The sequence below is a fragment of the Lethenteron reissneri genome, chromosome 6, assembly GCF_015708825.2.
Source record: "Lethenteron reissneri isolate LAM-NWPU_2019-01 chromosome 6, ASM1570882v1, whole genome shotgun sequence".
In the NCBI taxonomy this organism is placed as follows: Eukaryota; Metazoa; Chordata; class Hyperoartia; order Petromyzontiformes; family Petromyzontidae; genus Lethenteron; species Lethenteron reissneri.
In genome coordinates this window covers 2,609,268-2,633,059 of record NC_083784.1, presented here as the reverse complement: position 1 = coordinate 2,633,059, position 23,792 = coordinate 2,609,268, and the positions used below count along the sequence as shown (strand labels likewise).

Sequence of the window (23,792 nt, the reverse complement as noted above, 5' to 3'; positions counted from 1 at the left end):
CTGAAAAATGCACGTACAAGTATGAAGCGATGTATCATTTGGAATTACATTGAGAGTAAGGAAGCGGTAGGTTACACGTGCATTCGAAAACACACACACAGGTAACGTCGTGATTCAAACCAAGACACGTCAGAGCTAGCAGGGACGATGATGATGATGGATGGTGACGATTCATAACGGAGTGGCAACCAAAGCATGGAATCATTCCGCGAACACGCGGCCGAGTAGATGGAGCGATGAAATGAGCTAGCGCGAAGGGTGCTAGGCGGATTATCGGATTGCGGGATCATTTACAAGGAGTGGATTGACCGTGGCTGATGAAAACTAATCACGTGGTTGCACGAACGGGGAGTTGTGACAGCACGTGGCGCGCTGCGTTTGCCACGGCTCGCGTCGCCGTGGGATGATTCGTCCCTCCGTCGCGCTCACGACGACGCTGAAAATGACACGTCGCAGAAGCTACACGCGCACTCTACGGAATCTTGTGAGAATTACAGCGGCCAGTGGAAAAGCAACGTTGCCCGCCAAAGGATACAAACCTAAAGATGACTCACAAACTTAGGGCCCGTGTACGCCTGCCAGCGGTGCTGCTAAACTATTGGGGGGGCCCCGAAGCAGAGGGGTCGGCCGGGGGGGGGGGGAGGACATTTAAATTTATAGAAGCCAAGTGAGATGACAGCAGAGATGACAACAGCTATCTATATAGGTCGAAAGTAAAAGAAACGTGGACAAATATGGAGATGTAGTGAGATGAGAGATGCAGGCAAGTTTGAGCGATGGCCGAGATGAATCGGGGTTTATGTCAATGGGCGAATGATTATTAGGATTGAATTTAAGGCAATATCTGATTCACCCTTATTTTTCAAGAGCTGCTTGGGGCCCTACGCGTTTGCTTGCTTTGCCGATACCTCGTATCGCCGCTGAGTTTTGCCAGAGACATACACGGTGGGGGTGAGGGGGGGGTCTGTGTTCTCCCGTACACGTGCAAGAAAACTATAAGGCACCAGCTTACACGATTACGCTTTCGTTTATCAGCCGTACAATCAATTCAACAAACAATCCGAGAGGCAACGAGCCTCCCTCCTCCTCCTCTGCTAACCAAGACGCCCTTTTTTTCAAGTTCAGGGCCTCAGAAAGTGCTTGCGCGCATCTTCCGCGTTGCTCATCAGTCATTTGTCTGCTCGCTTGGCAAATTGAATTAGGGGGGAGGCATTGCCAAGCTATCAGTTGATCGTTTTAACTGGTGTTTAACCCCAGTGCGCCCCCACTCACAATTCAATTAATCACCATGTCTTGAGTCAGTAGGAAACGTATTGCAATTCGATTCAATAATCTATTACTGTATTTTTTTCTACATTTTGGTGGACGTAGAGGCCTCTAGTGGCTGGAATCGTCACGTGAACCCATTGCATGTTATAATGGCCTGTGCAGCTCTTTGTCAATCCACTGCTGGATAGAAAGATTCCCCGATATGTGTTAAAGATCGTGGGTGTTTCATTTACCGTACTTTTGCAAGTTGGCGAATTATCATCACTCGGCACTGATGTTAGCCATGATCAGGAATCGAACTCGGGTCACCGGATTCCTAGCGCAGCGCTGCTAACTAAATGTACCACCGCTCCACGCCCATATGGTGAACATATGATGGAGAAAAAATAAAACATCCGCTTCTTACAAAAGTGATCAGATGGCGTGCATCATGACTTTACGGATTAACCTTTAGCGATTCATCGATGCGTGTGCTTCCTACCCCTACTTAACAATGACAGCAGCCAATCGAATTCTCCCAGGCCACCACGGCCGCTGTTCTGCCATCGCTGCGGAGGGCTTAACGGCCCAATAGTCGAGAAACTCAGAGCCCCAAACGGCCTCCCCATAGCCCAGATTTCCATCTAAAGCAGATCTCAATTTAATGGCAATTATATGACCGTTCAAATCAAATCCACGAAATATAATCCAAATAGATCTGCCAATTAACGGACTTGTAAAAAAATGTACCCTGTTCTGCCTGTACGTGACTAGCTCACGAACTGCTACTCTATGAATGTCAACGTTTCGTGATCACAACTGTTGATCAACAATGAGAGAAGCGGGTAGGCCAAGAAAAAAAACTGGTTGACTTTGAGCAAGAGGACATCTCTGTTCAGAGGTGTCTCGAGTCTACAAAAGGCACCCCGCTGCTGCACGCGCATTACATGCCACCGAGACGGCTGATTACATCACGATAAGTCTCGGAGTTTGTACCTTTTGTACGGCATTTGAATGGCAACTGACAAAACATCGGAACTGCACGCCGATTTTGATCATCCGTTGCATGGCATCGTGAAATTGCCCAATGCGTCGCGTTCCTCGTGCGTAAGAAGAGTACACTGGGCAGTGGACGGGAATGTGACGTTACTACAGATCCCACTTCATTCACCGCAATAACAATAGGGGCCATATTCAGTTGTTTTGTTTCCACATGAAGAAACAAAAGCGAAACTGCCGTGCGTTGCTCAATCATGATCGGGTTAGGCCAGTGTTCTTCACTCATTTTCAGAGTGGGGGCCACTGTCTGTGTGAGGACAACCACACCACCATTTGAAACCATTGCGGGCTTTGACAGCAGCACCACGATGATGATGGGGGTGGTGTTGTCACTCTTTGTGTATTGTCGAGGGGGGAGGGAGGCGCACATCAGGGCCCACAATATTTGTCCACGTGGCCCGCGGGGCCTTGAAATGAAGAACATGGGACTCGGTGCTGACAAACCTCCTCGCAAAGTCCTTCCACGGGATGCGGCGCGTGAAGACGGCGACTGTGAATGTCGTCACCGCTAAGCCGTCCTCCCGGTCACAAGGGGCAACGGCAGCGTCTTGGGGGTCAAAGAGAACTGCGGGTGGGGTTTGAACTGGGAGGGGGAAAATGATCCCAGAATTAGAATGGTTTGCTGGGCTGAACGCTGGTAAACATAATGGGATCGTACAGTGATGTACAATGCTGCCTCCTGCTGGTGTGACCTTGACTAATAGCGTAAAGTCAGGACTCAAGATTGACCGTTTTCTAAGCCAACAATGATGAGTGCATTAATTACAGAGCCATTGGTAAAAGCGTAATAAAAGCAAAAGCCTATCACAGCACTGCGCGAGATTATTTTAATCGTCATGGTCATCATCAGTCATTATCTATCCACTGCTAGGCGAAGGCATGACAAGTCAAATTACCCACATGACATTACTCAACAGAAACGCGGGCACTGGCAAATACTTTAACTTACAAGTAAAGGTTGCAGCCCTGAATTGTCTTGCTCATGCCAATGCTGGCAGAAGAGCTTTCAATCGAGGGAGCTCTAGAGAACCACCCCATCGGGGGTGTTTTTGGCCTACTCTTCCGCACTTTTGAAACTGCAACGTTTAAAACCGCTAGATGTGTTTACGTAAACCTATTGGGTTGTGTGTCAATTTTTTGTTCACAGCCGCGGTCTTTCAACTCCTCCGCCGCTCTTGGGGACTCGTCCACGGTCAAATTGTTCCGTTGTCAAACAGCAACGCACACACGCAGCCTGTGGCAACATCGAGGCAAAGATTCGGCCGTTCCAAAGACATCACCCCGCGCGGCGTGCCGGGGCGAATGGAGGGAAAAAAGGCGGAACCATGGGAAGCGGACCAAGGCCAGGCTGACCGAGCACAGCGGAGGGCTGCACCAAATGTCAACCGCAGAGCCTCCGTGTTTTTTCTTCTTAATCCGATATTTACGTAGCTCGCTCTTCTGTAGATTGCGGTGGTCAACCCAGTGGGCACGCCGTCTCATCGTGACATGTGGTGGGGTAGGCTGCCAACCACAGTCAATTTGGGCATCATTATTAATTTTATTTTGCTCCATCAAATGACAATCTTGTGATTTAATTTAGTCAATTCAGTCTGTGGATTAGATTCAGCTAATTCTCTTCGTCGACGTGACCGAAGCGGCCAACAACGTAGTGTTCTCTAAGCAATTAAATGTTGGTGTGAAAGGGTACACACAGTGCTGGAGTAAGCTAGTGCGGGGCCTGTAGCATACGTTATCAAGGGGCCTTAAACATAAAAAGACGTAAATATTAAAACACAAATTTTTTACTTGCAAAGTAAAGTAATTGTATTTGTTCATTTGCTATACAGCCAGATAATACGACAAATCGCTAACCTTAAACACCCAGTCGTTCGTAAAAGTTGAAGGCGGTATAGTACTATAGTAATAGAGCAAGTGCAGAATCACTGAACCGGAATTGATAGCTTGAAAGCATTTAGCGCGGGGCCCTTGAAAGTGTGGGGCCCGTAGCTACTCCATATGTAGCTACTACATGTGTAGCTACTACATGTGTAGTAGCTACTAGATGTGTAGCTACTACATGTGTAGCTACTACATATGTAGCTACTTTAGCTACGAGGATAATATAATTCGGCACTGCCACCACATACAAGTCAGGCGATAAGTCAACTCAGTTTAAAATAACTTTCATATTGTGTTGGCAGTGGTGCACAAGGAACCATACCTCAACACATGAGGTCACTAACACCAGCTCATCCAAAGAGGAAAAATAATATCGCAGGCAATTATTGTTTTTCCATAGCAGATTTACTGAACTCAGTCAACCATTTTTGCTGAGCTCAGAACATGTTTTTAAGTATGTGCATGTATCAGTAAATTCTCATTTTTGGTCTTCCTCAATGTACTAACAACTGCTGTCGCTTACCAAATCATCTCAGCCCATATCTTCGTTTAGACCAGTTAATTTTGTCTCACACTAGTCAGACAGTCTTGCTTTCATCTTTGATTGACAGCCGTAGCCATCGTCAGCTGACGATTTCCATCCACTCACAGCCACCGTCGTATAAACACTCTGTTGACCAATCTTTCCATCACTAAATTCGTTCAGAAAATAAACACCGCTGCTAATCCACGCCACCAAGGCTTGTCCAATCAGCGCACAAAGCGCCAGCGCCCAAAAAAATCCCATACGATTGGCGCGAGATGATTCAACACAGGTGTTCCACTTTGCCCGTTTCAGGTGTGGGCCAACTGATGTAATCCCAGACTGTACGCGCTTACCACTCGCTGTTTTAAATTAAGTCAACTTTTGCTGCCAGTCGCACAGCGAGCTCAACTCCCCCCCGCGGACTGTGAATCGTCTTGACACCACCGTAGAGAGACAGCTGCATAAGTTGAGGGTCGGGCCAAGTCTGCAGAGAGAAAAAGAGCGAGTCCAGACCTAGTGTCGTCTTCAGCATGACGTCCGTCTTCTTGTGCATGTTGGAGGCAAATTATGGGCTTTGAAAATTGACATTTCTTCTATTCTCATATTTGTACCAGGTCAGGCCCACTAAGTTGTCTAGCTTTTTTTCAGATGACAGCTGTTCAACGAAGTGGCTTATCACGTGCAATTGTATAGCTGCCAAATTCTCTAAACGCAAGTTTATAAACTCCACGTGGTGTGGCCTTGTTTAAAGGGGAACGAGGGGGGGGGGGGCATACAGACATTCAGGGTGGCGGTGGGGGGCAAACAACACAATCCGTGTTCAACAAACGTCAAACAAATGTGTAACGCTTAACAGAACGAGTAACGACAATCTGAGATCTAATTTCGCCCATCCTGCATTCCGCTCTGGCTGTGACCCACTGCCTATTTGATGAAAGGCTGCGACACCCATCGCTTAACTTGTACCAATGCCCAAATGTGTCCCTCCCCCCTCCCCCCTCCAGATGGTGCAGCCAGATTTGTCAGTCGCCTGGTGAAGCGTCCCAAATGAAGGGGATGACTCCGCAGCAGATCGAGTGCCGTCGCCGCAAATTGCGAAGACAACCCGCCACCGGTGTAGGACATCGTGTGGGACATTGTACCAACATTATTTGACTTGGCTATGAAGATTCAGTAGGGGGGCTCGAGCCTTCAGCTCACCCGCACCCCCCCCCCCAACGCTACAGGGCTCGTGTGTCATGTGAGGTTTTTGTATATGTATCAAGAACTTAGTGATAGGTTTTTACCCTTTCAACTGGTATAAAAACTGACACCTTTATATAAGGCATCATGTTTGCAATAACCACAACACAAGCAGTCAAAATGCAAACAAAAAGAAACAACTCTGATAATGATATGCACTGTCCTTGAAGTTGATTGGTCCACACCCGAGACAGCTTTTCTTAGAGCCTAGTCTCCATTGGTGTTGGACCAGATGACTAGGCTCTAAGAAAATCTGTCTCGGGTGTGGACCAATCAACTTCAAGAACAGTGCATATCATTATCAGAGTTGTTTCTTTTTGTTTGCATTTTGACTGCTTGTGTTGTGGTTATTGCAAACATGATGCCTTATATACAGGTGTCAGTTTTTATACCAGTTGAAAGGGTAAAAACCTATCACTATATTTTTCCACTGGTAAAGGAGGTATCATAGTGTAAATATCTAGAACTTCTTTCGCACCGTATGTAGCCAACCGTGCTAATCGGAGGCGGCAGCGGGGGGACGACTAACTAGACACAAGAAGCAGTTCTAACGAAGCGAGTTTTCAATCGAGGTGATTGAACAGTGCACAGCTCCATTGGCTTCGGAAAAATCGGAAGAACGTTCCAGACGGCCGCAGTAGCAGCGCATCTGAAAGCGCCACGCGATGCGGTGACTACCGTCTGTGCAGCCAGAAGCCGCTTCCGCGATGACGACCGGAGTTTCGCTGGGGTGGTTTATGCCCCTGAATTGACGACACACATTTGGGCTCGGTGTGTGAATATCGGGACTGCTGGGCAGCTGGTCTCCATCCCGGCTGCCCTGAAATGCGGGCAGCGTCCTCGCTGTGCCGCTAAGGTCGCTCAAGAAGTAAGACAACAACAGCCTTGGATCCATGCTGAGAAGCCGCCACCACCACCACCACGATCGCAAACAACTTGTTTTTTCAGAGATGCAGGCGCAGCGTGGGGCTACGATTGGTTACATTGTTGCGGGGCGGGGGCGGGTTGCACAATTCGTTTTCTCTCTCTCTCCCGTAGCTTTGGGTCGGATCGCAGAATAATTTATCCCACTCTTTTGGAAGACAAGTTTTTTTTACATTTTCTTGGCGATGCAGTTTAATTTAGGGCTTTGTAATGCGCTTTTCTCCAGTGCGTTTGGCCAATGCACAGTCCACAACACCGCGCTCGCTGGATTGTAATCTGTTATAGAATCAATGACATAGTGCACGACCAAAAAAGAAGGCACGCTCTTGCACGCTGAATAAAGCAGAATGAGCGAAATTGACGCATCCTTTTCCAACAATTCCTAGCAAATTCAAGCTCATGTTTATAAATTGCTCATTCAATTGGCACGGCATGGACAAGACATTGTCATGAGAGTCGATGTTAATAGCAATCTCTCATAGGACTTCCATGGGCTGCCACAAGGGATGGAGTAAATGTGGGACCCGGTGCTGAAATAATTACTCATATTTTCGTTCCCAAAAATATTTTACATTTCTTCGTATTATTTGCTAATCATTTTTTGTTTTGGCTGTCACGGATTATAATGATCAGGCACTGTAATGTTCTGTACGGGCACCGCATTTATAACACAAAGGCAGCGGTATTGCCATTAAATTTAGAATATTATGAATAGGCAATGGCAAATTGGCTTGAGGATAATGAATTATAAATTGTGCATTTACATACGTGATTTCCTTTTTTTTTACACTATGTTCCCGCAAAGATATAAAAATACATTTCAGATCATGACATTCGATGCGAACGCAAGAGCATTCCCTGTGGTGGTGGGTGTTGGGTTCGTGGCGTCGTATTGGGCAACGCTTTGACTGTCATATTCTTAGGTTTTTCGGTAAAGTCACGTAGGTAAAAAATTAATAAAAGTAAAATAAAAAATAAAATAAAAATCAACGATTGCTTGAAACAGCAAGCGTGCTGTGACGGTTCCACCTGAAGACGGAAGCTTGTGTTGCTTCCGAAACGTCGTGATTTTTATTTTATTTTAATTTTACTTTTATTAATTTTATTTTATTTTACCTACGTGACTTTACCGAAACAACCTAAGAATATGAATCCTTGCAGTCACGAAAGCTTCAAATCTAGCTTTGGCTGTCACCACCAGTCATATCATGAATTCTGATTGCCGCATATGAATGATACGTGATGTCTGCATGTCAGGGTTTTACGACTAAAATTTAATATTTAACTTATTTAACTTTGCGGGGGAGGGGGGGTAGAGGTTGCAGTGGTTAAGTGCCCAGTGCTGTGTATCCGGCGAGCTGAGTTTGATTCCCGATTGCGGTTAATTACTAGTGGCCGGCAATAGCTGCACTCCTGTGCCCTCCCGTATAGGTCAAAGTCAGCCTCAAATCAGTAAACGACTCGGTCGCGTAAACGTCCACCTGGGGGAGAAAGCAACGCGGCCAAGCGTGGTGCTGTCCACACCGCCCCCTTGTATGCTGCGCTGGTGTCATAAGGGTCTCGTGAACACGTATGTTGTATGTACGTGTGTATGTTGAGCTTATTTCGCATCGTACGTAGCTAACCGTGCTTTATCCACCGGTCCTTTTTTTACACGGAGGAAATGTGACAGGTAGAAATTTTGCAAATTGGACTTTCTAAACATGGAACAAAGGGAAATGTGTTTTTTTTAAACCCAGATTTTCCCCATGTTTGGACATCTTGTAGTCACGTGACTTTGAAGGTCAACTTTAAGAACGGCCAGGTCCAAATTGGGTGTTCACGTGAACACACGAAATTCCAACGAAGCGAGTCATCATTTTGCCGGTGAAATGGAACCCGCACCAATTTGTCAGCAGACCCTTCCATGGGATCAGGAGACCTTTGCCATGGGGGTGGGGGGGGGGGGTCATCATTGGGTCTTTCCCCCTTTTCAAAGAAGCTCTCCAGCGACGTTTGTTTTTTACTCATTTTGGCTACTAGGGGTTAGAGCTTGTGGGCTTACCCAAACTGTGACAAGTGCGCAGTGCAGGAAAGAGGCGCGGATGGAAGTGGTAAATATTCTTAGGTTTTTTCGGTAAAGTCACGGTTCCACCTGAAGACGGAAACGTCGTGATTTTTATTTTTTATTTTATTTTACTTTTATAAATTTTTTACCTACGTGACTTTACCGAAAAAACCTAAGAATATGAATCCTTGCAGTCACGAAAGCTTCAAATCTAGAAGTGGTAAATAATAAAATCATGGGAGGGCCACGCGCGGACTCACCGCTCTCACCTCGTGCTGTGCGGCCCGGTTCCTAACAGGACACGGACCGGTAGCGGCCCGGGGGTTGGGGAACCCTGGGTTGTAGGAGACTGGGGAAAGTCAGATGCAGCCCAAACGTGGGCTTGGTGTCAATAGTTATACCAGTCGGGTCTCACACACACGCGCGTGCAAATCTACCGGTTTATATGATGCAGCACCAACTTTTGCTTTAAAATACAGGAGGGGAGTGCTTCTTAGAATCTGTAGAATACGGTACGGTGAGACTGTCACCTCCCGCACCCCTCTCTTCCTTCCGGCATTAGGAAGCCCGCTGGGGCTATGCACTTTTCAATCGAGATCGAAAACTCGTTTTTTTAAAGCTGCTTTTTGTGTTTCGTTTGTTGTCCCACCCCCCCGTACCTTTCGATTAGCACGGTTGGCTACGTACGGTGCGAAAGAAGTTCCACATACATATCAGGCCACCATCAACATATCACCAGCACTCCTCTTGGTATTTAAAAATCATGCAACTTACTGTTTACATTGTCGTTCGGTGTTACATGTTCGGAAGACAATGCAATCACACTGAGCCAGTGCATACCTTTCGTGGTATAACCCTAACCAAATGCTATTTGGTTCTTTCGGTAAAGTCACGTAGCTAGAAATTAAATAAAAACAAATCACGACGTTTCGATTGCAACATAAGCAATCATCATCAGGTGGGAAAACCACAGCAATATTTTTTTTTCTTGTTGCAATCGAAACGTGGTGATTTGTTTTTATTTGATTTTATTTATAACTACGTGACTTTACCGAAAGAACCAAAGAGTATGGATTCCTGCAGTCACGAAAGCTTCAAATCAAGATTATTTATCCAAATGATCTGACCACCCTTCAAATACAGATAAATGTCCTCCTTTTGCTGTCCAAACTTTTGGGGCAAACGCTGTTAGCGAGCTCCTGTTAACGTTGAGACGGCACGCGAAGTGGTGGGTGTGTGCGCGCAAAAAACAACAACTCCCGGCCGCCTTTGTCTCCCCAGTACCGATGTTTCCACATCGCAGCCGTCTTACTCATTTAAAGCCCGACCACCTCGGCGAAGACCCGGGAACAGTTCAGGTGATTACCACTGACGATATACCATGGTCAGGAATGGAACTCGTGTCGCCGGGGTCATAGGGCAGTGTGCAAAGCGCTACACCACTGCTCCGCTCATCCGTCATGTACATGCACAGTGGTCCACACATATTGTGTATTTGAATATTCAAACACCTTTGACATGCATAATCAACGTTTTTTGGTTTAGATCGCGTTATTTATAAATGTGTCGTAACCCTCCACCACCCGACACGGCCAATCAGTAAAAAGTGTCACGTTGACAAAAGACAAATAGTTCACTGCTTTAGCCCACCGATGTGTTGAAGCTTGAAACCACAATTGCCCGATGATGCTGGATGCAATTACCAGCGAAACGTCGGACTCAAAAATTGTAAATGTTGTGGTTTCAAGCTTCAACACACCGGTGGGCTAAAGCAGTGAACTATTTGTCTTTTGTCAACGTGACCAGTTTTACTGATTGGGTGGTGGAGGGTTACGACACATTTATAAATAACGCGATCTAAACCCAAAAACGTTGATCATGAATAATATTGGTCGCGAAAGCCTACGTGTTAAACCTTTGAGATGGCTATTTTGAGAAACTGCTGCACTGGCCGGCAAGGTTCTGTGATAGCTCTGCTGGGTGTTCCTTCTTAACTCCGTTCAAGTCAAGCATTCTAAATATTTACACAAGGGTGGCCCTCCCACCACATTAATGCCCCCCCCACCCCGCTTGCTACAATACTCGGGAGAGGCTACAAAGAATCTAGCCGCGTCTGTCACCAACACGTGCGGCAACGTTGCTACGGATGTCCGAGAAAAAAACATCACGAAAAACAATCTCAATTCCTGTTGTACGTAACAGTTGAGCAATTTTCAACACAGAATTATATCTGTGAAGTACATTATGTTTTCGCATACCCAGGGACCTCTCCGTTTGTATTCAGATTTTATTTAACTGTTTTGTGAAAGAAATGAAGAAAAAAAGCTATAAATGTTACTCCCAATATATTTTTTCCCGTTTCCAAGAGCTGAACTCTCAGCATACCAAACCAATTCGGACAAAGCAGGAAATTCCAGACAGCACATGTAACTCACGCTGGCGCCCTTTCGGCCCGCTTTATTGCCAATGTGCACGTGGGGGGTGGGAGGGGGGGCAACTTTCCTTCTGTCGCATCGTAAACTGGAGCAACGAGAGTCTGTGCCGAGATCAGTTTCCTTGCGACACCGATTGTCACGTCCATCGGGTCCGTTCGCGGCCCCCCACCCCCTGCCATCCTCCGCAAAAAAAATATGCCAGTTTACGTTGAAATCTTGACATTAACGCCTCCGTGACTGCAGGAATTCATATTCTTTGGGTCTTTCGGTAAAGTCACGTAGATAGGTTCAAATAATAATAAAAATAAACGAAAAAAACTACGACGTTTTGATCGAAACACAAGCGACCATCATCATTTTTTAAACCTATCTACGTGACTTTGAGACATCTCCTTTACCAGTGGCAAAATATAGTAATATGTTTTTACCCTTTCAACTGGTACAAAAACTGACACCTTTATACAAGGCATTATGTTTGCAATAACCACAACACAAGCAGTCAAAATGCAAACAAAAAGAAACAACTCTTGAGGACAGTGCATATCATTACCATCATCAGAGTTGTTTCTTTTTGTTTGCATTTTGACTGCTTGTGTTGTGGTTATTGCAAACATGATGCCTTGTATAAAGGTGTCAGTTTTTGTAGCAGTTGAAAGGGTAAAACCCTACTACTATCTACGTGACTTTACCGAAAGACCCAAAGAATATCGTTGACATTGAACTGGACTGCCTCTGTAACTGAATAACATCGCCAGCGTACTATCCAAATAAATTGAACGTCGGCCGACGGGACTGATTACATTCTGCCTCTTTATATTCCGCGCGTGCGGTGATGTTGACTTTAGCAATGCAAATACGGAACAATGGGAAGAGGGGGGGGTAAGCAGTGGTCACTGCGCTGTCATCCGACGGCAACCCGCGTTCGATTCCTGGCCACGGCTCCCGTCATCGCCGAGTGACATCTTCACCGGTGATGCCCCCTCCCCTACCACCGTGACCAACCCGCACTCACCAGCGCGGCGACGCGTCGTCAAACAACTCCCACCAGAGTAACTCCCACCAGGTACTTATTTGAGGCTGAGTCGACCTAGGGGAGGCCCAGGACCGGTTCAGAATAATCGTCACTGGTGTTGACCGTGAGCGGGAATCGAACTCGGGTCGCAAGGTTGGCACCAACCGCCTCCCAGGTGCGCGCGCACAAATACGCACGCACGCGCGCACAAACACGCACGCGCGCGCAAACACACACGCGCACACACACACACACGCGCACACACACACACGCCCGCGCGCGCACACACACACGCACGCACACACACACGCACGCGCACACACGCACGTGCACACACACGCACGCGCGCGCACACACACACGCGCACACACACACGTGCACACACACACGTGCACGCACGCGCACACACGCACACACACACACGCACGCGCACACACACACGTGCACGCACGCGCACACACACACACGTGCACGCACACGTGGGTTACGAACGTGACGCGTCACACACGAGAGTGATTGATGAGCACGCGAGTAAAGTCGAGTTTTGGATTTCAAACTCCGTTCGGAGTTGACGGGTAACGTGCGACAGGGGGCTGCAGGGGGGGTTGGGGTTTATATATTTTTTAGCGAGGATGACCTCGCTAATTTTGACATCACGGCATGAGCCGACGACGAGAGCCGGTGTCACTCCCACCCACCCCACCTTCCTCCACCTGCGAGTGCTGCTCAGCTGTGTGCGGTGATCAGCGTGGGGAAAGGAAGGGCGCGTGGAGGGGCTGCAACTGCTGCTGCTGCTGCCGCAGCAATCCGGGTCAGTGGCGTTCGCCCGCAAAGAGCGGCTGGATGAAGCGAGTGCGGGGACTAAAACATGATGTTATAAAAGGGCCCAGAATAAATAAAAAAGCATGTAAATATTAAAACATAAATGTTTAACTTGCATAGTAAAGTCATTGTCTTTTTGCATTTGCTATGCAGCCAAATCGCTAACCTCAAACACCCAGTCGTTCGTAAAAGTTGAAGGCGGTATAGTACTATAGTAACTGTGCAGAATCACTGAACCGGAATTGATAGCTTGAAAGCATTTAGCACGGGGCCCTTGAAAGTGCGGGGCCCGTAGCTACTACATATTTAGCTACTTTAGCTACTGGGATCATCCGGCACTTGGGGGGGGGGCGACTGCTTGCCGATTTAAAGTTTCGTTAACTTTGAACAAATTTGTTGTCGCAAATAGTTACTGAAACAAATGCAGGCGCAACGAAACGTTGCGTTACATAAATTGGCTACGAATGCCAAGCGTTGACCCGGATGTGTTTTTTTTTATATTGTTGTGTATGGCGAGATTCTAATTACACGACAGCTCCATGAAGATTGTGGGTTCAAATCTGCCTAAAAAAGTTAAAGCCTATTTCCTCTTACCATTCGCCCATTGTCGAAAATGAGTCATTCTTGAAATCTAATTAAAACCTGTATTAAACGTAATGACATTCATTAAACTTAAGTGTGCGCATGGGTATGTTCATCTCAATGAATGGATTGAATAACAATTGCCTTATTGTATATGTTAGGTAGTAACTGAAGAGTGAATGCAGCCAACCAAATGCTACCTACGATAGCATGGAGTTTGGGCAGTTCAAAAAATACTCGGCAACCCCAAAGTCAACATTTCAAATTCACCATAATAATACATATTGGGTGTAATTTTGAAGGAAATACATTTTTTGGACGAAATATGGCTTATGGATGGAATAAGACATAAGTCAGTGGTCTGACATGCACGAAACTAAATGCATCATGAACATCCCAGCGTGGACGAAAATTCCACTTTGCATGAGTACGCCTGTCACTGCGGTATTATAAAATCTGGTAATCCAGGCCTCACTGCTGATAAGGCCCAGAATGTTTACATTGGCCCAGAACTTCCTTGCTTAAGCAAATGCTACTCGATCACATTGATGGGACAACAAACAATGCTTTTTATTATTTTTATTATGTCAAGATATAGAATGGAGTTCCGCTTACACGTGCTATTTCATGGGGAATTTCTCCCTTGTCAAGAAAGATGAACACAACACTGACATCTCGATTACATTCTAGATTTGAAGCTTTCGTGACTGCAAGGATTCATACCCTTTGGTTTTTTCCGGTAAAGTCACGTAGGTAAATAAAAAAAAATGAAAACTAAATTAAATTTACGACGTCGTGATATTATTTAGTTGTTTCCATTTGTTTTATTTTTTACCTACGTGACTTTACCGGAAAAAAACAAAGAGTATGAATCCTTGCAAAAAATAAAAAAACAAATGAAAACAACTAAATTAAATCACGACGTCGTGATTTAATTTAGTTGTTTTCATTTGTTTTATTTTTTACCTACGTGACTTTACCGGAAAAAAAACAACGAGTATCTCGATTACAGTCCTGATCGTTCGACGTACAAACGTCCACGTAACAAAGCGGTCACTTCGTGACTACGCCGAAGGTCACCCACGTCTTTAAACTGTCTGCAACGTGCGTCTGGAATTTGTGGAACTGCTTGCGAGTGCTCGCCCTTTGTCAGCAATCTTTGTTGTTTATTTATTTTTCGTGGACGGAGGAGGCAGCAATGGGCTTTGTGGCGCTCGAGGTCCGCTGGCCAACGGAGAGCTGCCCCCCTCCCCCCGCTGCGGAGACGTCGCGTGCGAAGCCCGGGCACAACGGTCGCTCGCTGCAGAGAGAGAGAGAGAGAGACACCCGTACAAAAACAAACAACAACAAAAACATTGAAATCGTTGGTCTACCATGGTTTGTTGGTTTGGAGGCGATTACCATGCAAAGCAACAAACCAGCGGTTGGCTTTGTTTCTAACATTCGGCCACATCATCAGGCTCGTCAGGTTAAGACAAAGCGACGCAGCATCAGTAAAATAATGCCTATTACACAAACGGCTGGGACGAGGCCGCGGGCATTTGCAGGAGCTCAGCAAACGCGGGCGGCACTCTTTACCTCTGCGACATTTTGCATCACCAAATCACGTCTCGCTCAAACAGCCTCTCTGCACGAGGATGCCGGACAGCTCGGCGTGGAACGGTCGGTAATCGCCTCCCAAAAAATAATCGGGTGCCCTGCCGATTCGGCATATATCCGGCAGGAGAAAAACGAAAAGAGGAACAGACTGAGGAAGGCCCGAGCGTGGCTCACCGCCACTGCATCCGCTAGAAGAGGCCAATTTTAGCCGAGCTCCTTCTCGCCGTGGGAATGATGAATTTCTGGAGCAGCTCCAAAACGTCCGTCTTAACCTGCGCACAGAGACAAGGGGCAAGCGCGCGGTAATTCAGTGGAACAAGTGCGGTTAAAAAAACAGAAATATGCACGAATAATTGTTAGTCTGGGCCACTATTATTTACCGCTTTGCATTGCTCGTGCTCGACACCGTGTGCGACTGGCAGAATGTTTGCAAATGTCAGGATTCCGATAGCAAAGTTTTCCATTTGAAACTCTTTTGATTAAAAAAGAATACTTTACTTTCCCCCCGCAATGTCATCTTTGGAATCTGCGGGTGACAGCGCTATTCAATTTGTTTTTCAACGGACAACAAAAGGGGAAACGGACGGACGGACGTGCTCACGACAGCGAAAAGACAACGACGGCGGGGCCTTGCGGCAAGTCGATGCCGCTTCGTCACGCACCGTCGCGCGAGGTTCGTTCTGCAACGAATCCCAATAAAAGACAAAGATCTCCCCCCATCCCCTCCCCCGTATAGCCTTCATCAGACTGTTGGGGCAAGTGATGTTAGCGAGTAGCAGCTATGAAGGCCGAAACAGCACACGAGGGAGTGGGTGGCCAGCACCACGCCCGGCCGCCTTTGTCTCTCTAATGGGTGATGTTTACGCACCGCACCAGGTACTCATTTGAGTCGTATGTTGAACTTATTTCGCACAAAGATTGTTCATCTCAGCGCCAATCAAAACAAAATGTTTTTAATTCCCTGAGCTGGAATAAGCCAAATATAAATCGTTGCACCTGATGAGTTAAATGATGACGTCACCCTGCTGCTGCTCTATTTAAGACCGGGAGACAGAGCAGAGCCTCACCATTATGGCGAATTGCCCGATGATGCTGGATGCAATTACCAGCGAAACGTCGTACTCAAAAATTGTAAATGTTGTGGTTTCACGCTTCAACACACCGGTGGGCTAAAGTAGTGAATCATTGGTCTTTTGTCAACGTGACACTTTTTTGCTGATTGGCCGTGTCGGGTGGTGGAGGGTTACGACACATTTATAAATAACGCGATCTAACCCAAAAACTTGATTATGAAAAAAAAGTTGTTCATTGTTGTTGTTGTAGTCATTGGTGACTGGAACAAGACAATGCAATTTCTCCAGTATAAGAATAAGTTTTACCCTTAATAAAACAACTCTTTTATTCCATTGGAACCTCATTTGCCAGTAAAAAATATAATTGTTTTTTTACCCTTCTATCTGGCAACAAAACTGACACCTTTTTTACAAGGAGTCATGTTTGCATAGACCACAATACCTGCAGCCATAATGCAAACAAAAAATATAACTGATAATATATGCACTGTCCTTGACCAATCAACTTCAAGAACAGTGCATATATTATCAGTTATATTTTTTGTTTGCATTATGGCTGCAGGTATTGTGGTCTATGCAAACATGACTCCTTGTAAAAAAGGTGTCAGTTTTGTTGCCAGATAGAAGGGTAAAAAACATATGCTCAACTTATTCTTAGGTTTTTTTCGGTAAAGTCACGTAGGTAAAAACATTAAAAAGTAAAATAAAATAAAAATCACGACGTTTCGGAGGAAACACAAGCTTCCGTCTTCAGGTGGTACCGTCACAGCCACGACAGCTGTATCAAGTAAATGAGTTTACGTCGTGATTTTTATTTTATTTTACTTTTTAATGTTTTTACCTACGTGACTTTATCGAAAAAACCTAAGAATATGAATCATTGCAGTCACGAAAGCTTCAAATCTAGAAATATTATCAACTCTTTTATTGGCATAAAGGGTCGCACCTATTCTTAGACTTTGATGCTGGCAAGAAAGGTACCAAAATTGCTCCACTTGAGAATCATGTTGAATCGTGGGCCGACTGTCCAGGTTTTAAAGTCAGGATCTCATCAGTGCCAGCTCAGTGCACCGACCCTTGAGCCACTCGCCCCACCTCAGTCTGTAATCTGCGCACTTTTTACACACTTTTTTATTACACGCTTTTATTATTACACGCTTTAATTTAACTCACACTCCGTCTGTTGTATCCTCAAAAAAAAATATTGTAACTCAATTTTTACCCACTTCCCAATGTGCTATCGACTGCTAAACTTGAAATGCCTACGTCATACTGATGACAATACTATATTCTAGCATAAAAATCCAAAACATATATTTCTTAACATTTTACACGCTTTTATTTAACTTACTCTGTGTGTTGTCGTATCCTAAAATCTTGTAACTCAATTTCAACCGTATTCCCAATGTCGTATCGACTGCAAACTTAATATAGGTATGTCATACTGATGACAATACTATATTCTATCATTGAAAATGATAAATAAATATTTTCAAACGATCTTTTTTACGGTTCTAATTGTCCACGCTCAACTCACGTTGCCTGTAAATCACCACGTGGTCCCTTACGTCACGGCAAGCCACGGGGAGCCACGCCGAGGGGCGGGGGATGTGGAAGGAGGGGAGGGGCGATGGGGGAAGGGGGCAGGGGTAGGGGCAGCTCGGACAGTACATGTCATTAAAGCGTGTTTAAAAAAAGTATTTTTCAATATTTTATTGTTATTATGTCTCTGGCCAGGTGACACACCGGTTAAACATCTTGTGCGAAGTTAAAGTTTGATAAAAAAAGCATGGTTTAAAAAAAAAAACACCATTAAAAGTTAAAGCAAGTGGAGTTTAATCAAGAGGTTGCGAGTTCAAACCAGGGTCAGAGGTTGACTTTGCCATTCATCCTCCACCCCATAGTTGATCAATTAAGCGCTACTTTGTTGGGATCGTGGTTGTCTCGAGTATAGATTTATCCCCGACCATATGATTGTGGAATTTCCACATCTTGACTCAGGGTTGTAGAACAGGAAATTGGCACTGCCAGGGAGAAATAAACTTATTTTGCTGATTTAGACTCACAAAGTCGAAAAGCAGTCTCAAAAGTTTGCCTTTGCAAATCACGTTGCTGAGAAACGTGGGTAACAAAAATATTACGTGAACGATTTCATTTTTGGTGAAGCAGACCAACGTTTTAGGGTTTATTTATCAATTAATATTTATTTGAATGTCCTGTCATTTTTAAAGATAACTTTGCTGCTCACTGTCGATAAGGCTTACGACAAAAAAAAATCAAAATATTTTCTCAAAACATTTCAGCTGGAGGCGCTTGCACAAATCTACGTCGTGCTGCCCGGCCATGTTTACTCGCAGCCTTCAGCAAAGTTAAAACAAATTTGAAATGGCACGACGCGCTAACCTGCCTCCAAATACACTCCTGACCGGCCGGGCTGCAAGAGACCTCATTATGCCCTGCTGACGTAATCTCATCCGGTCAAAGGAAGACACCGCAGGGTTCTTTATGCCCGGGCTTTATAAACACCGCAGCAACATATCCGATTAGGATATTCTATTTATATAGGAACCTAGAGGAAACCAAAACAAATCCTGTAGGAATCTTAAAGGGGTTGCAGTTTTTTTTATTGAAACATTCCTTTAAGGATCCTCTATATCAGGGGTCGGCAACCAAAATAACAAGAAGAGCCATTTCTTTCCAATTCGGTACAAAATTCAGTATTTCAAGAGCCGCAATGCATCTGAGTACATACGTACTCATCGTCAAGAAGCAGCCCGTAAAGAGCCGCATGCGGCTCCGGAGCCGTAGGTTGCCGACCCCTGCTCTATATTATAGCGGGATGTCAGCAGCGCGTTGGACTCGCAATCCGGAGATCGCCGGTTCGATTCCATCTCCCGGCGCGGAAGCTGAAGAAATGGTGCCAAGTTGCTTAAGTATCGTTGCCATAAAAATTAATTTTAACGAGTGAATCGATTAATCGTTACATGACTTGGCCTTGGTAAAAGCCACACGCTGTCCTCGACACACAAGTCCGTTCAGATGAGAGAGGGGGGGAGTGAACATCGCTCACTCAACGACAATCCCTCAAACCTTATCCTCGCAGCAGCAGCAGCGGCTTGTGGCTAAACCATGGAGCAAAGACGGTTACCGAGTCGCGCGCTTTCGGATGCGCTTCTGCGGTCGTCTGGAACGCTCTTCCTTCCGACATTAGGAAGCCGCTGGAGCTATGCAATTTTAAATCGAGATTGACAAACTAATTTCTTTACAACCGCTTCTTGTGTTTAGTTTGTTGTCCTTCCCCCGCAACCTCTCGATTAACACGGTAGTCTACGCGCGGTGCGAAAGAAATTCAACTTACGTACATGCAAATCTCCCCCCTCCCTCCCCCTTCTCTGAACTCCCCCGCCTCTGTCCACCAAGCGGCGTAAACTGAGCACCACGGTCGATCGACATGTTGATCATGTTGATCGACATGTTGATCGACATGCTGATTGACATGTTGATCGACATGTTGCGTGTGGTGGGGTAAAGTGGGGTTATCGTCCCACCTCTTTCAAGATGTCTGGAAGAGTGGGCCAAAAATAACCTCTGAAGGCCATTTCTCCACTTCCACCATTACCCATGCACGGGCAACTTCATGACTCTTCTTGGAAGAGTATAAAAGGGAATGAGAATCACAATGGATAATAATTGTACACAAGGCAGCCGCTATCCTGGTTAAGACGTCGTGGTTCTGAGAAAGAACTAAAAATAGTGCTTATAAATAGGACGTTTGGCACACTTGGAGCGGAGGGGGGTGTTTACAGACTCTCGGTGTTTGGCACCGTAGCAATGAATCGAAACCCTCCGCGGCAGCAATTCAACATTAGCGAACACGGTACGGCACACGTCACTTAGCTCTCGGTGCTAATACGGGCGCACGCACCGCTCATCAGCACGCGGACGATGGTGCCGTTTAGTTATAGCTTGCAATCAGCAATGGCGCGCATGTGCTCACTTGTGGTGTTCGTGTATGGGGAGTGGGTGGAACGGTTAGCGCTGCACCGCTGCTACGAATTCGGCGACCCGGGTTCGATTCCCGCTCATGGCCAACACCGGTGACGATTGTCTGAACCGGTCCTGGGCCTCCCCTAGGTCGACTCAGCCTCAGATGAGTACCTGGTGCAGTGTGTAGTAAACATCGCCACTAGGAAGACAAAGGCGGTCGGGCGTGGTGCTGGCCAGCCACCCCCTCGTGTGCCGTGCCGCCCTTCTTAGGTGCCTACTCGCTAACAGCACTTGCTCCTATAGTCTTGTTAAGGCTATACGGGGGATCTTTGTCTTTGTGTATGGGGAGCTGTGGTGTAGTATTTAGCACTGCACAACAAATCCGGCGACCCATGTTCGATTCCTGCTCACAGCCAACATAGCTGACGAATATATGAACCGGTCCTAGGCCTCCACGAGGTTGCCTCAGTCTAAACATCAGCAATGGGGAGACAAAGGCAACCGGGCATCAAGTTGGCCACCTAGGCCCCTCGTGAGCCATGCCGGCCTTCATAGGTGCTCGCCAACAAAACTTTCCCCGACGGCCTGAGCAAGGCTACACGGGGGATCTTTGTCTTTGTGTGCGCTCAGCGAGAGGAATACCTCGGGGATGTCAATCAGACGACGCAGCTTCTGGTCTCTCCAGTTCCAGTCCAACACAAGGTACTTGAGGGAGTCGAGCGTCATGCCATCTGCATCGCAAGACAACGAAAGCAAAGGCTGAAGAATGGTCATCGGTGGGGGTTCTCCGGTGTTTCTTTCGGGTTGTCGTGTCGCGTGTTTGTTGTTGTCCGACGTTTCACTCCAAGCGTCCCGTGGGGAGCTGTCTCACCTCCTGAGCAAGCTCCGAGTTGCCACTGTCACTGGCCACGAGGGCTGCAGTGCGATCATTTCTCACGATACAATATCAAAATTCACGACGTGACAAATATCGCGATGACCAGTTTCCCATGAGTTTGCCATTTTTTTCTTCTTTTTTTTTCTTTTCTGGTATGAATACAAAGACCACTTAAACGTTCTTCAGCTGCGGTTAATTCAACATAAGCCTGCGAATGTGGCAAGCAACAAGAGGCAACTTTACAATCAAAAACGCAAATACTGCCAGTCGCACAACAACACTTCTCGGACCAGGAAGACGATGATGCCGTATAACCGCAATGCTCCTCAGTCCCTGAAGAAGCTCACAGGACGTCGTGCCAAACAACATGCAGCATAACGTTGGGACAGCTAATGAAGGACAATCGCGAAAACCTACGCAGCGGTGTAACTTGCACTGCTGAAGCTATTTGGGAATATGATGCGTGCTGTGTTGTCGACAAAACGGCCCAAAAATATGTGAATGCAGCCCGCTCTCTCGTCGCGTGCTCAGCCCCGCAGAATTGTAATAAGCGCTAACCGAGTTGCTAATCCTCGCAAAAAAATATTATTTTAAAATGCGTAATGTGGATTACAAACTTACAAAGAAAAGCATAAATTGAAAAGTATAAATTGCAGAAGCCTAAAGTTGTCTCAAAGTATAATTCAGCTAAAGCAGTTTTATATGGTTACTTATTTTCTGTTATCATGCAAGGAAGAAATGCACACCGACAATAAACTACATGTACCCTTTTTTACGTTCAAGGCAGCAGAACGACGTTCAATATTTTAAGAGACGATGCTTGATTTTAGCAAAGCGAAAGAAAAAAAAATCCAGATTACATATCAGACTCAATGGTTTTATATATATAAAAAATATATGTACAAAAATATATATATATAAAAACCTCCCCGATGATTCGGCATGTCTGAGGTGAACTCCAGAGTGACCCACGCTTGTAAAATAATTCTCGACGTTAAAGCCAAACGGAAGGGCCCACGGTAGCCATTGAAATCCCTCAATCCGAATCCGTCCGCCCCGCGGGACGTCGGCCAATCTCTTAACGGCGTGGGGGCCCCCAACCATGAGGCCGACGACATCAAGGTGGGGGGGGGGGGGGGGCGGCCAGGGTGGACGCCGCGGGCACGTACCGAGGTCCAGGATTTTTTTGATGCGTCCGGGAGTGCCTGCGGCCAGGTGTACCGGCAGCTTTGCGAGCGAGGCAATCTGCTCCTCCACCTGCACCCACGTGAGCACACACGACGCAGGACAAAAACGGCCCTCCGCTCAGAGCAGGCGACACAGCATGACCACCATCACTGCTGCTGCTGCTGCTGCTGCAATCATCATCATCGTCATTATTGATGTTCTTCCACCTGTGAACACAACGGCTGGAACTACTCTACCCACTGACGATGCAACGAGAAAACCTTATCTTCTATTCAATCATGTTTTTCTTTATATTGTAGTCTATGAGATTTCAAATTCTGATGATTAAAAAAACAACATTATTTTATGATACCGTTACTGAATGGCAATGTATAATAGATGTTTATCTCGTTAAATGTTTTTATTGCGATAAAAAAATAGATCGACCAAAAAAAAAATGCTCCTGTTGCAACGTTGGCCTGCGGCATTTCCGACTGTGGCCCACCCACCATCTCTTACGAACCCAGTGGGGAGAACTTTAATGTGTGCGCCTACTGGTTCTGTATAACAGCGCAGTATATCATTTGCACCTGCTCCTGAATGTTTTTCGACTACTGCGTACAATTTTTCACCTTCTTTTGTTCACATTCACATCTTTTCTACTTCTATTTAAAGCTTTCGTGACTGCAGGGATTCATATTCTTGGTTCTTTCGGTAAAGTCACGTAGAAGGGAAAACAGAATTTTATTGTTTTAGTTTTTATTATTTTATTGTTTTACCTTCTACGTGACTATACCGAAAGAACCAAGAATATTTTTTCTACTCTTTTCGTGTCCTGTCTCCCCTTTAGTACTTCAGTCGTCGGTACTGCCATTTTTTTGGTGTCTTCGATTTGTCACGACTTTATTTTGTGTGTCCGTTCTGCCCATCTCACTCTGCTCTCCGTCACATCACCTACTTCCCCTGTGTCGTCTCGGTCCAAGAATGAACTAAGAAATATATTAATTGCGTAATTTGAAGTAATATTTTTTTTTAGCTGCAAACCAATTTGATGGGTCAGGAATCAATTTTCCTTACACGTCGTTCCAGCCCGCTTGAACAGGGAGCTCTCTCCTCCTCTGCTTGTTGCCATCTCTCAAATCACTTCGACCAGTAACGTCGTCGCAATTGCCTCTGTCGCCTTGAGAATTCGAACCCGGCATCCTCTGCTCGGGATGTGCACGCTTACCCATTTGTGCAACTTCCGAAGAGGTAGCCACGTTTGGCTGCTTTATAAATACAAATTGTCTTATATTGCAAGCGTGACACCAT

General features: G+C 46.0%; 1 protein-coding gene and 1 long non-coding RNA gene across 3 annotated transcripts in view; both read right to left on the bottom strand.

Moving 5' to 3' along the window:
- On the bottom strand, nucleotides 1-12,588 carry LOC133353648 (uncharacterized). 2 transcript variants are annotated; one of them, XR_009756422.1, is made up of 5 exons: nucleotides 12,375-12,588; nucleotides 9,188-9,276; nucleotides 5,068-5,198; nucleotides 2,752-2,890; nucleotides 1-436 (listed from the first exon to the last, which is right to left on the bottom strand). It is a non-coding gene; the product is annotated as an uncharacterized LOC133353648 (long non-coding RNA). The 2 variants fall into 2 exon arrangements; XR_009756423.1 differs by having other exon boundaries at nucleotides 9,197-9,276.
- Nucleotides 12,589-14,206: 1,618 nt separating this feature from the next.
- The window catches only part of CMSS1 (cms1 ribosomal small subunit homolog), a 170,452-nt gene continuing 160,866 nt past the window's right edge, over nucleotides 14,207-23,792 (bottom strand). Inside the window, 4 exon segments of the mRNA XM_061569982.1 lie at nucleotides 14,207-15,078; nucleotides 15,552-15,649; nucleotides 21,080-21,168; nucleotides 22,484-22,571. Of these exon segments, the coding sequence (XP_061425966.1) occupies nucleotides 15,566-15,649; nucleotides 21,080-21,168; nucleotides 22,484-22,571 (261 nt within the window). The 3' untranslated portion in view covers nucleotides 14,207-15,078; nucleotides 15,552-15,565.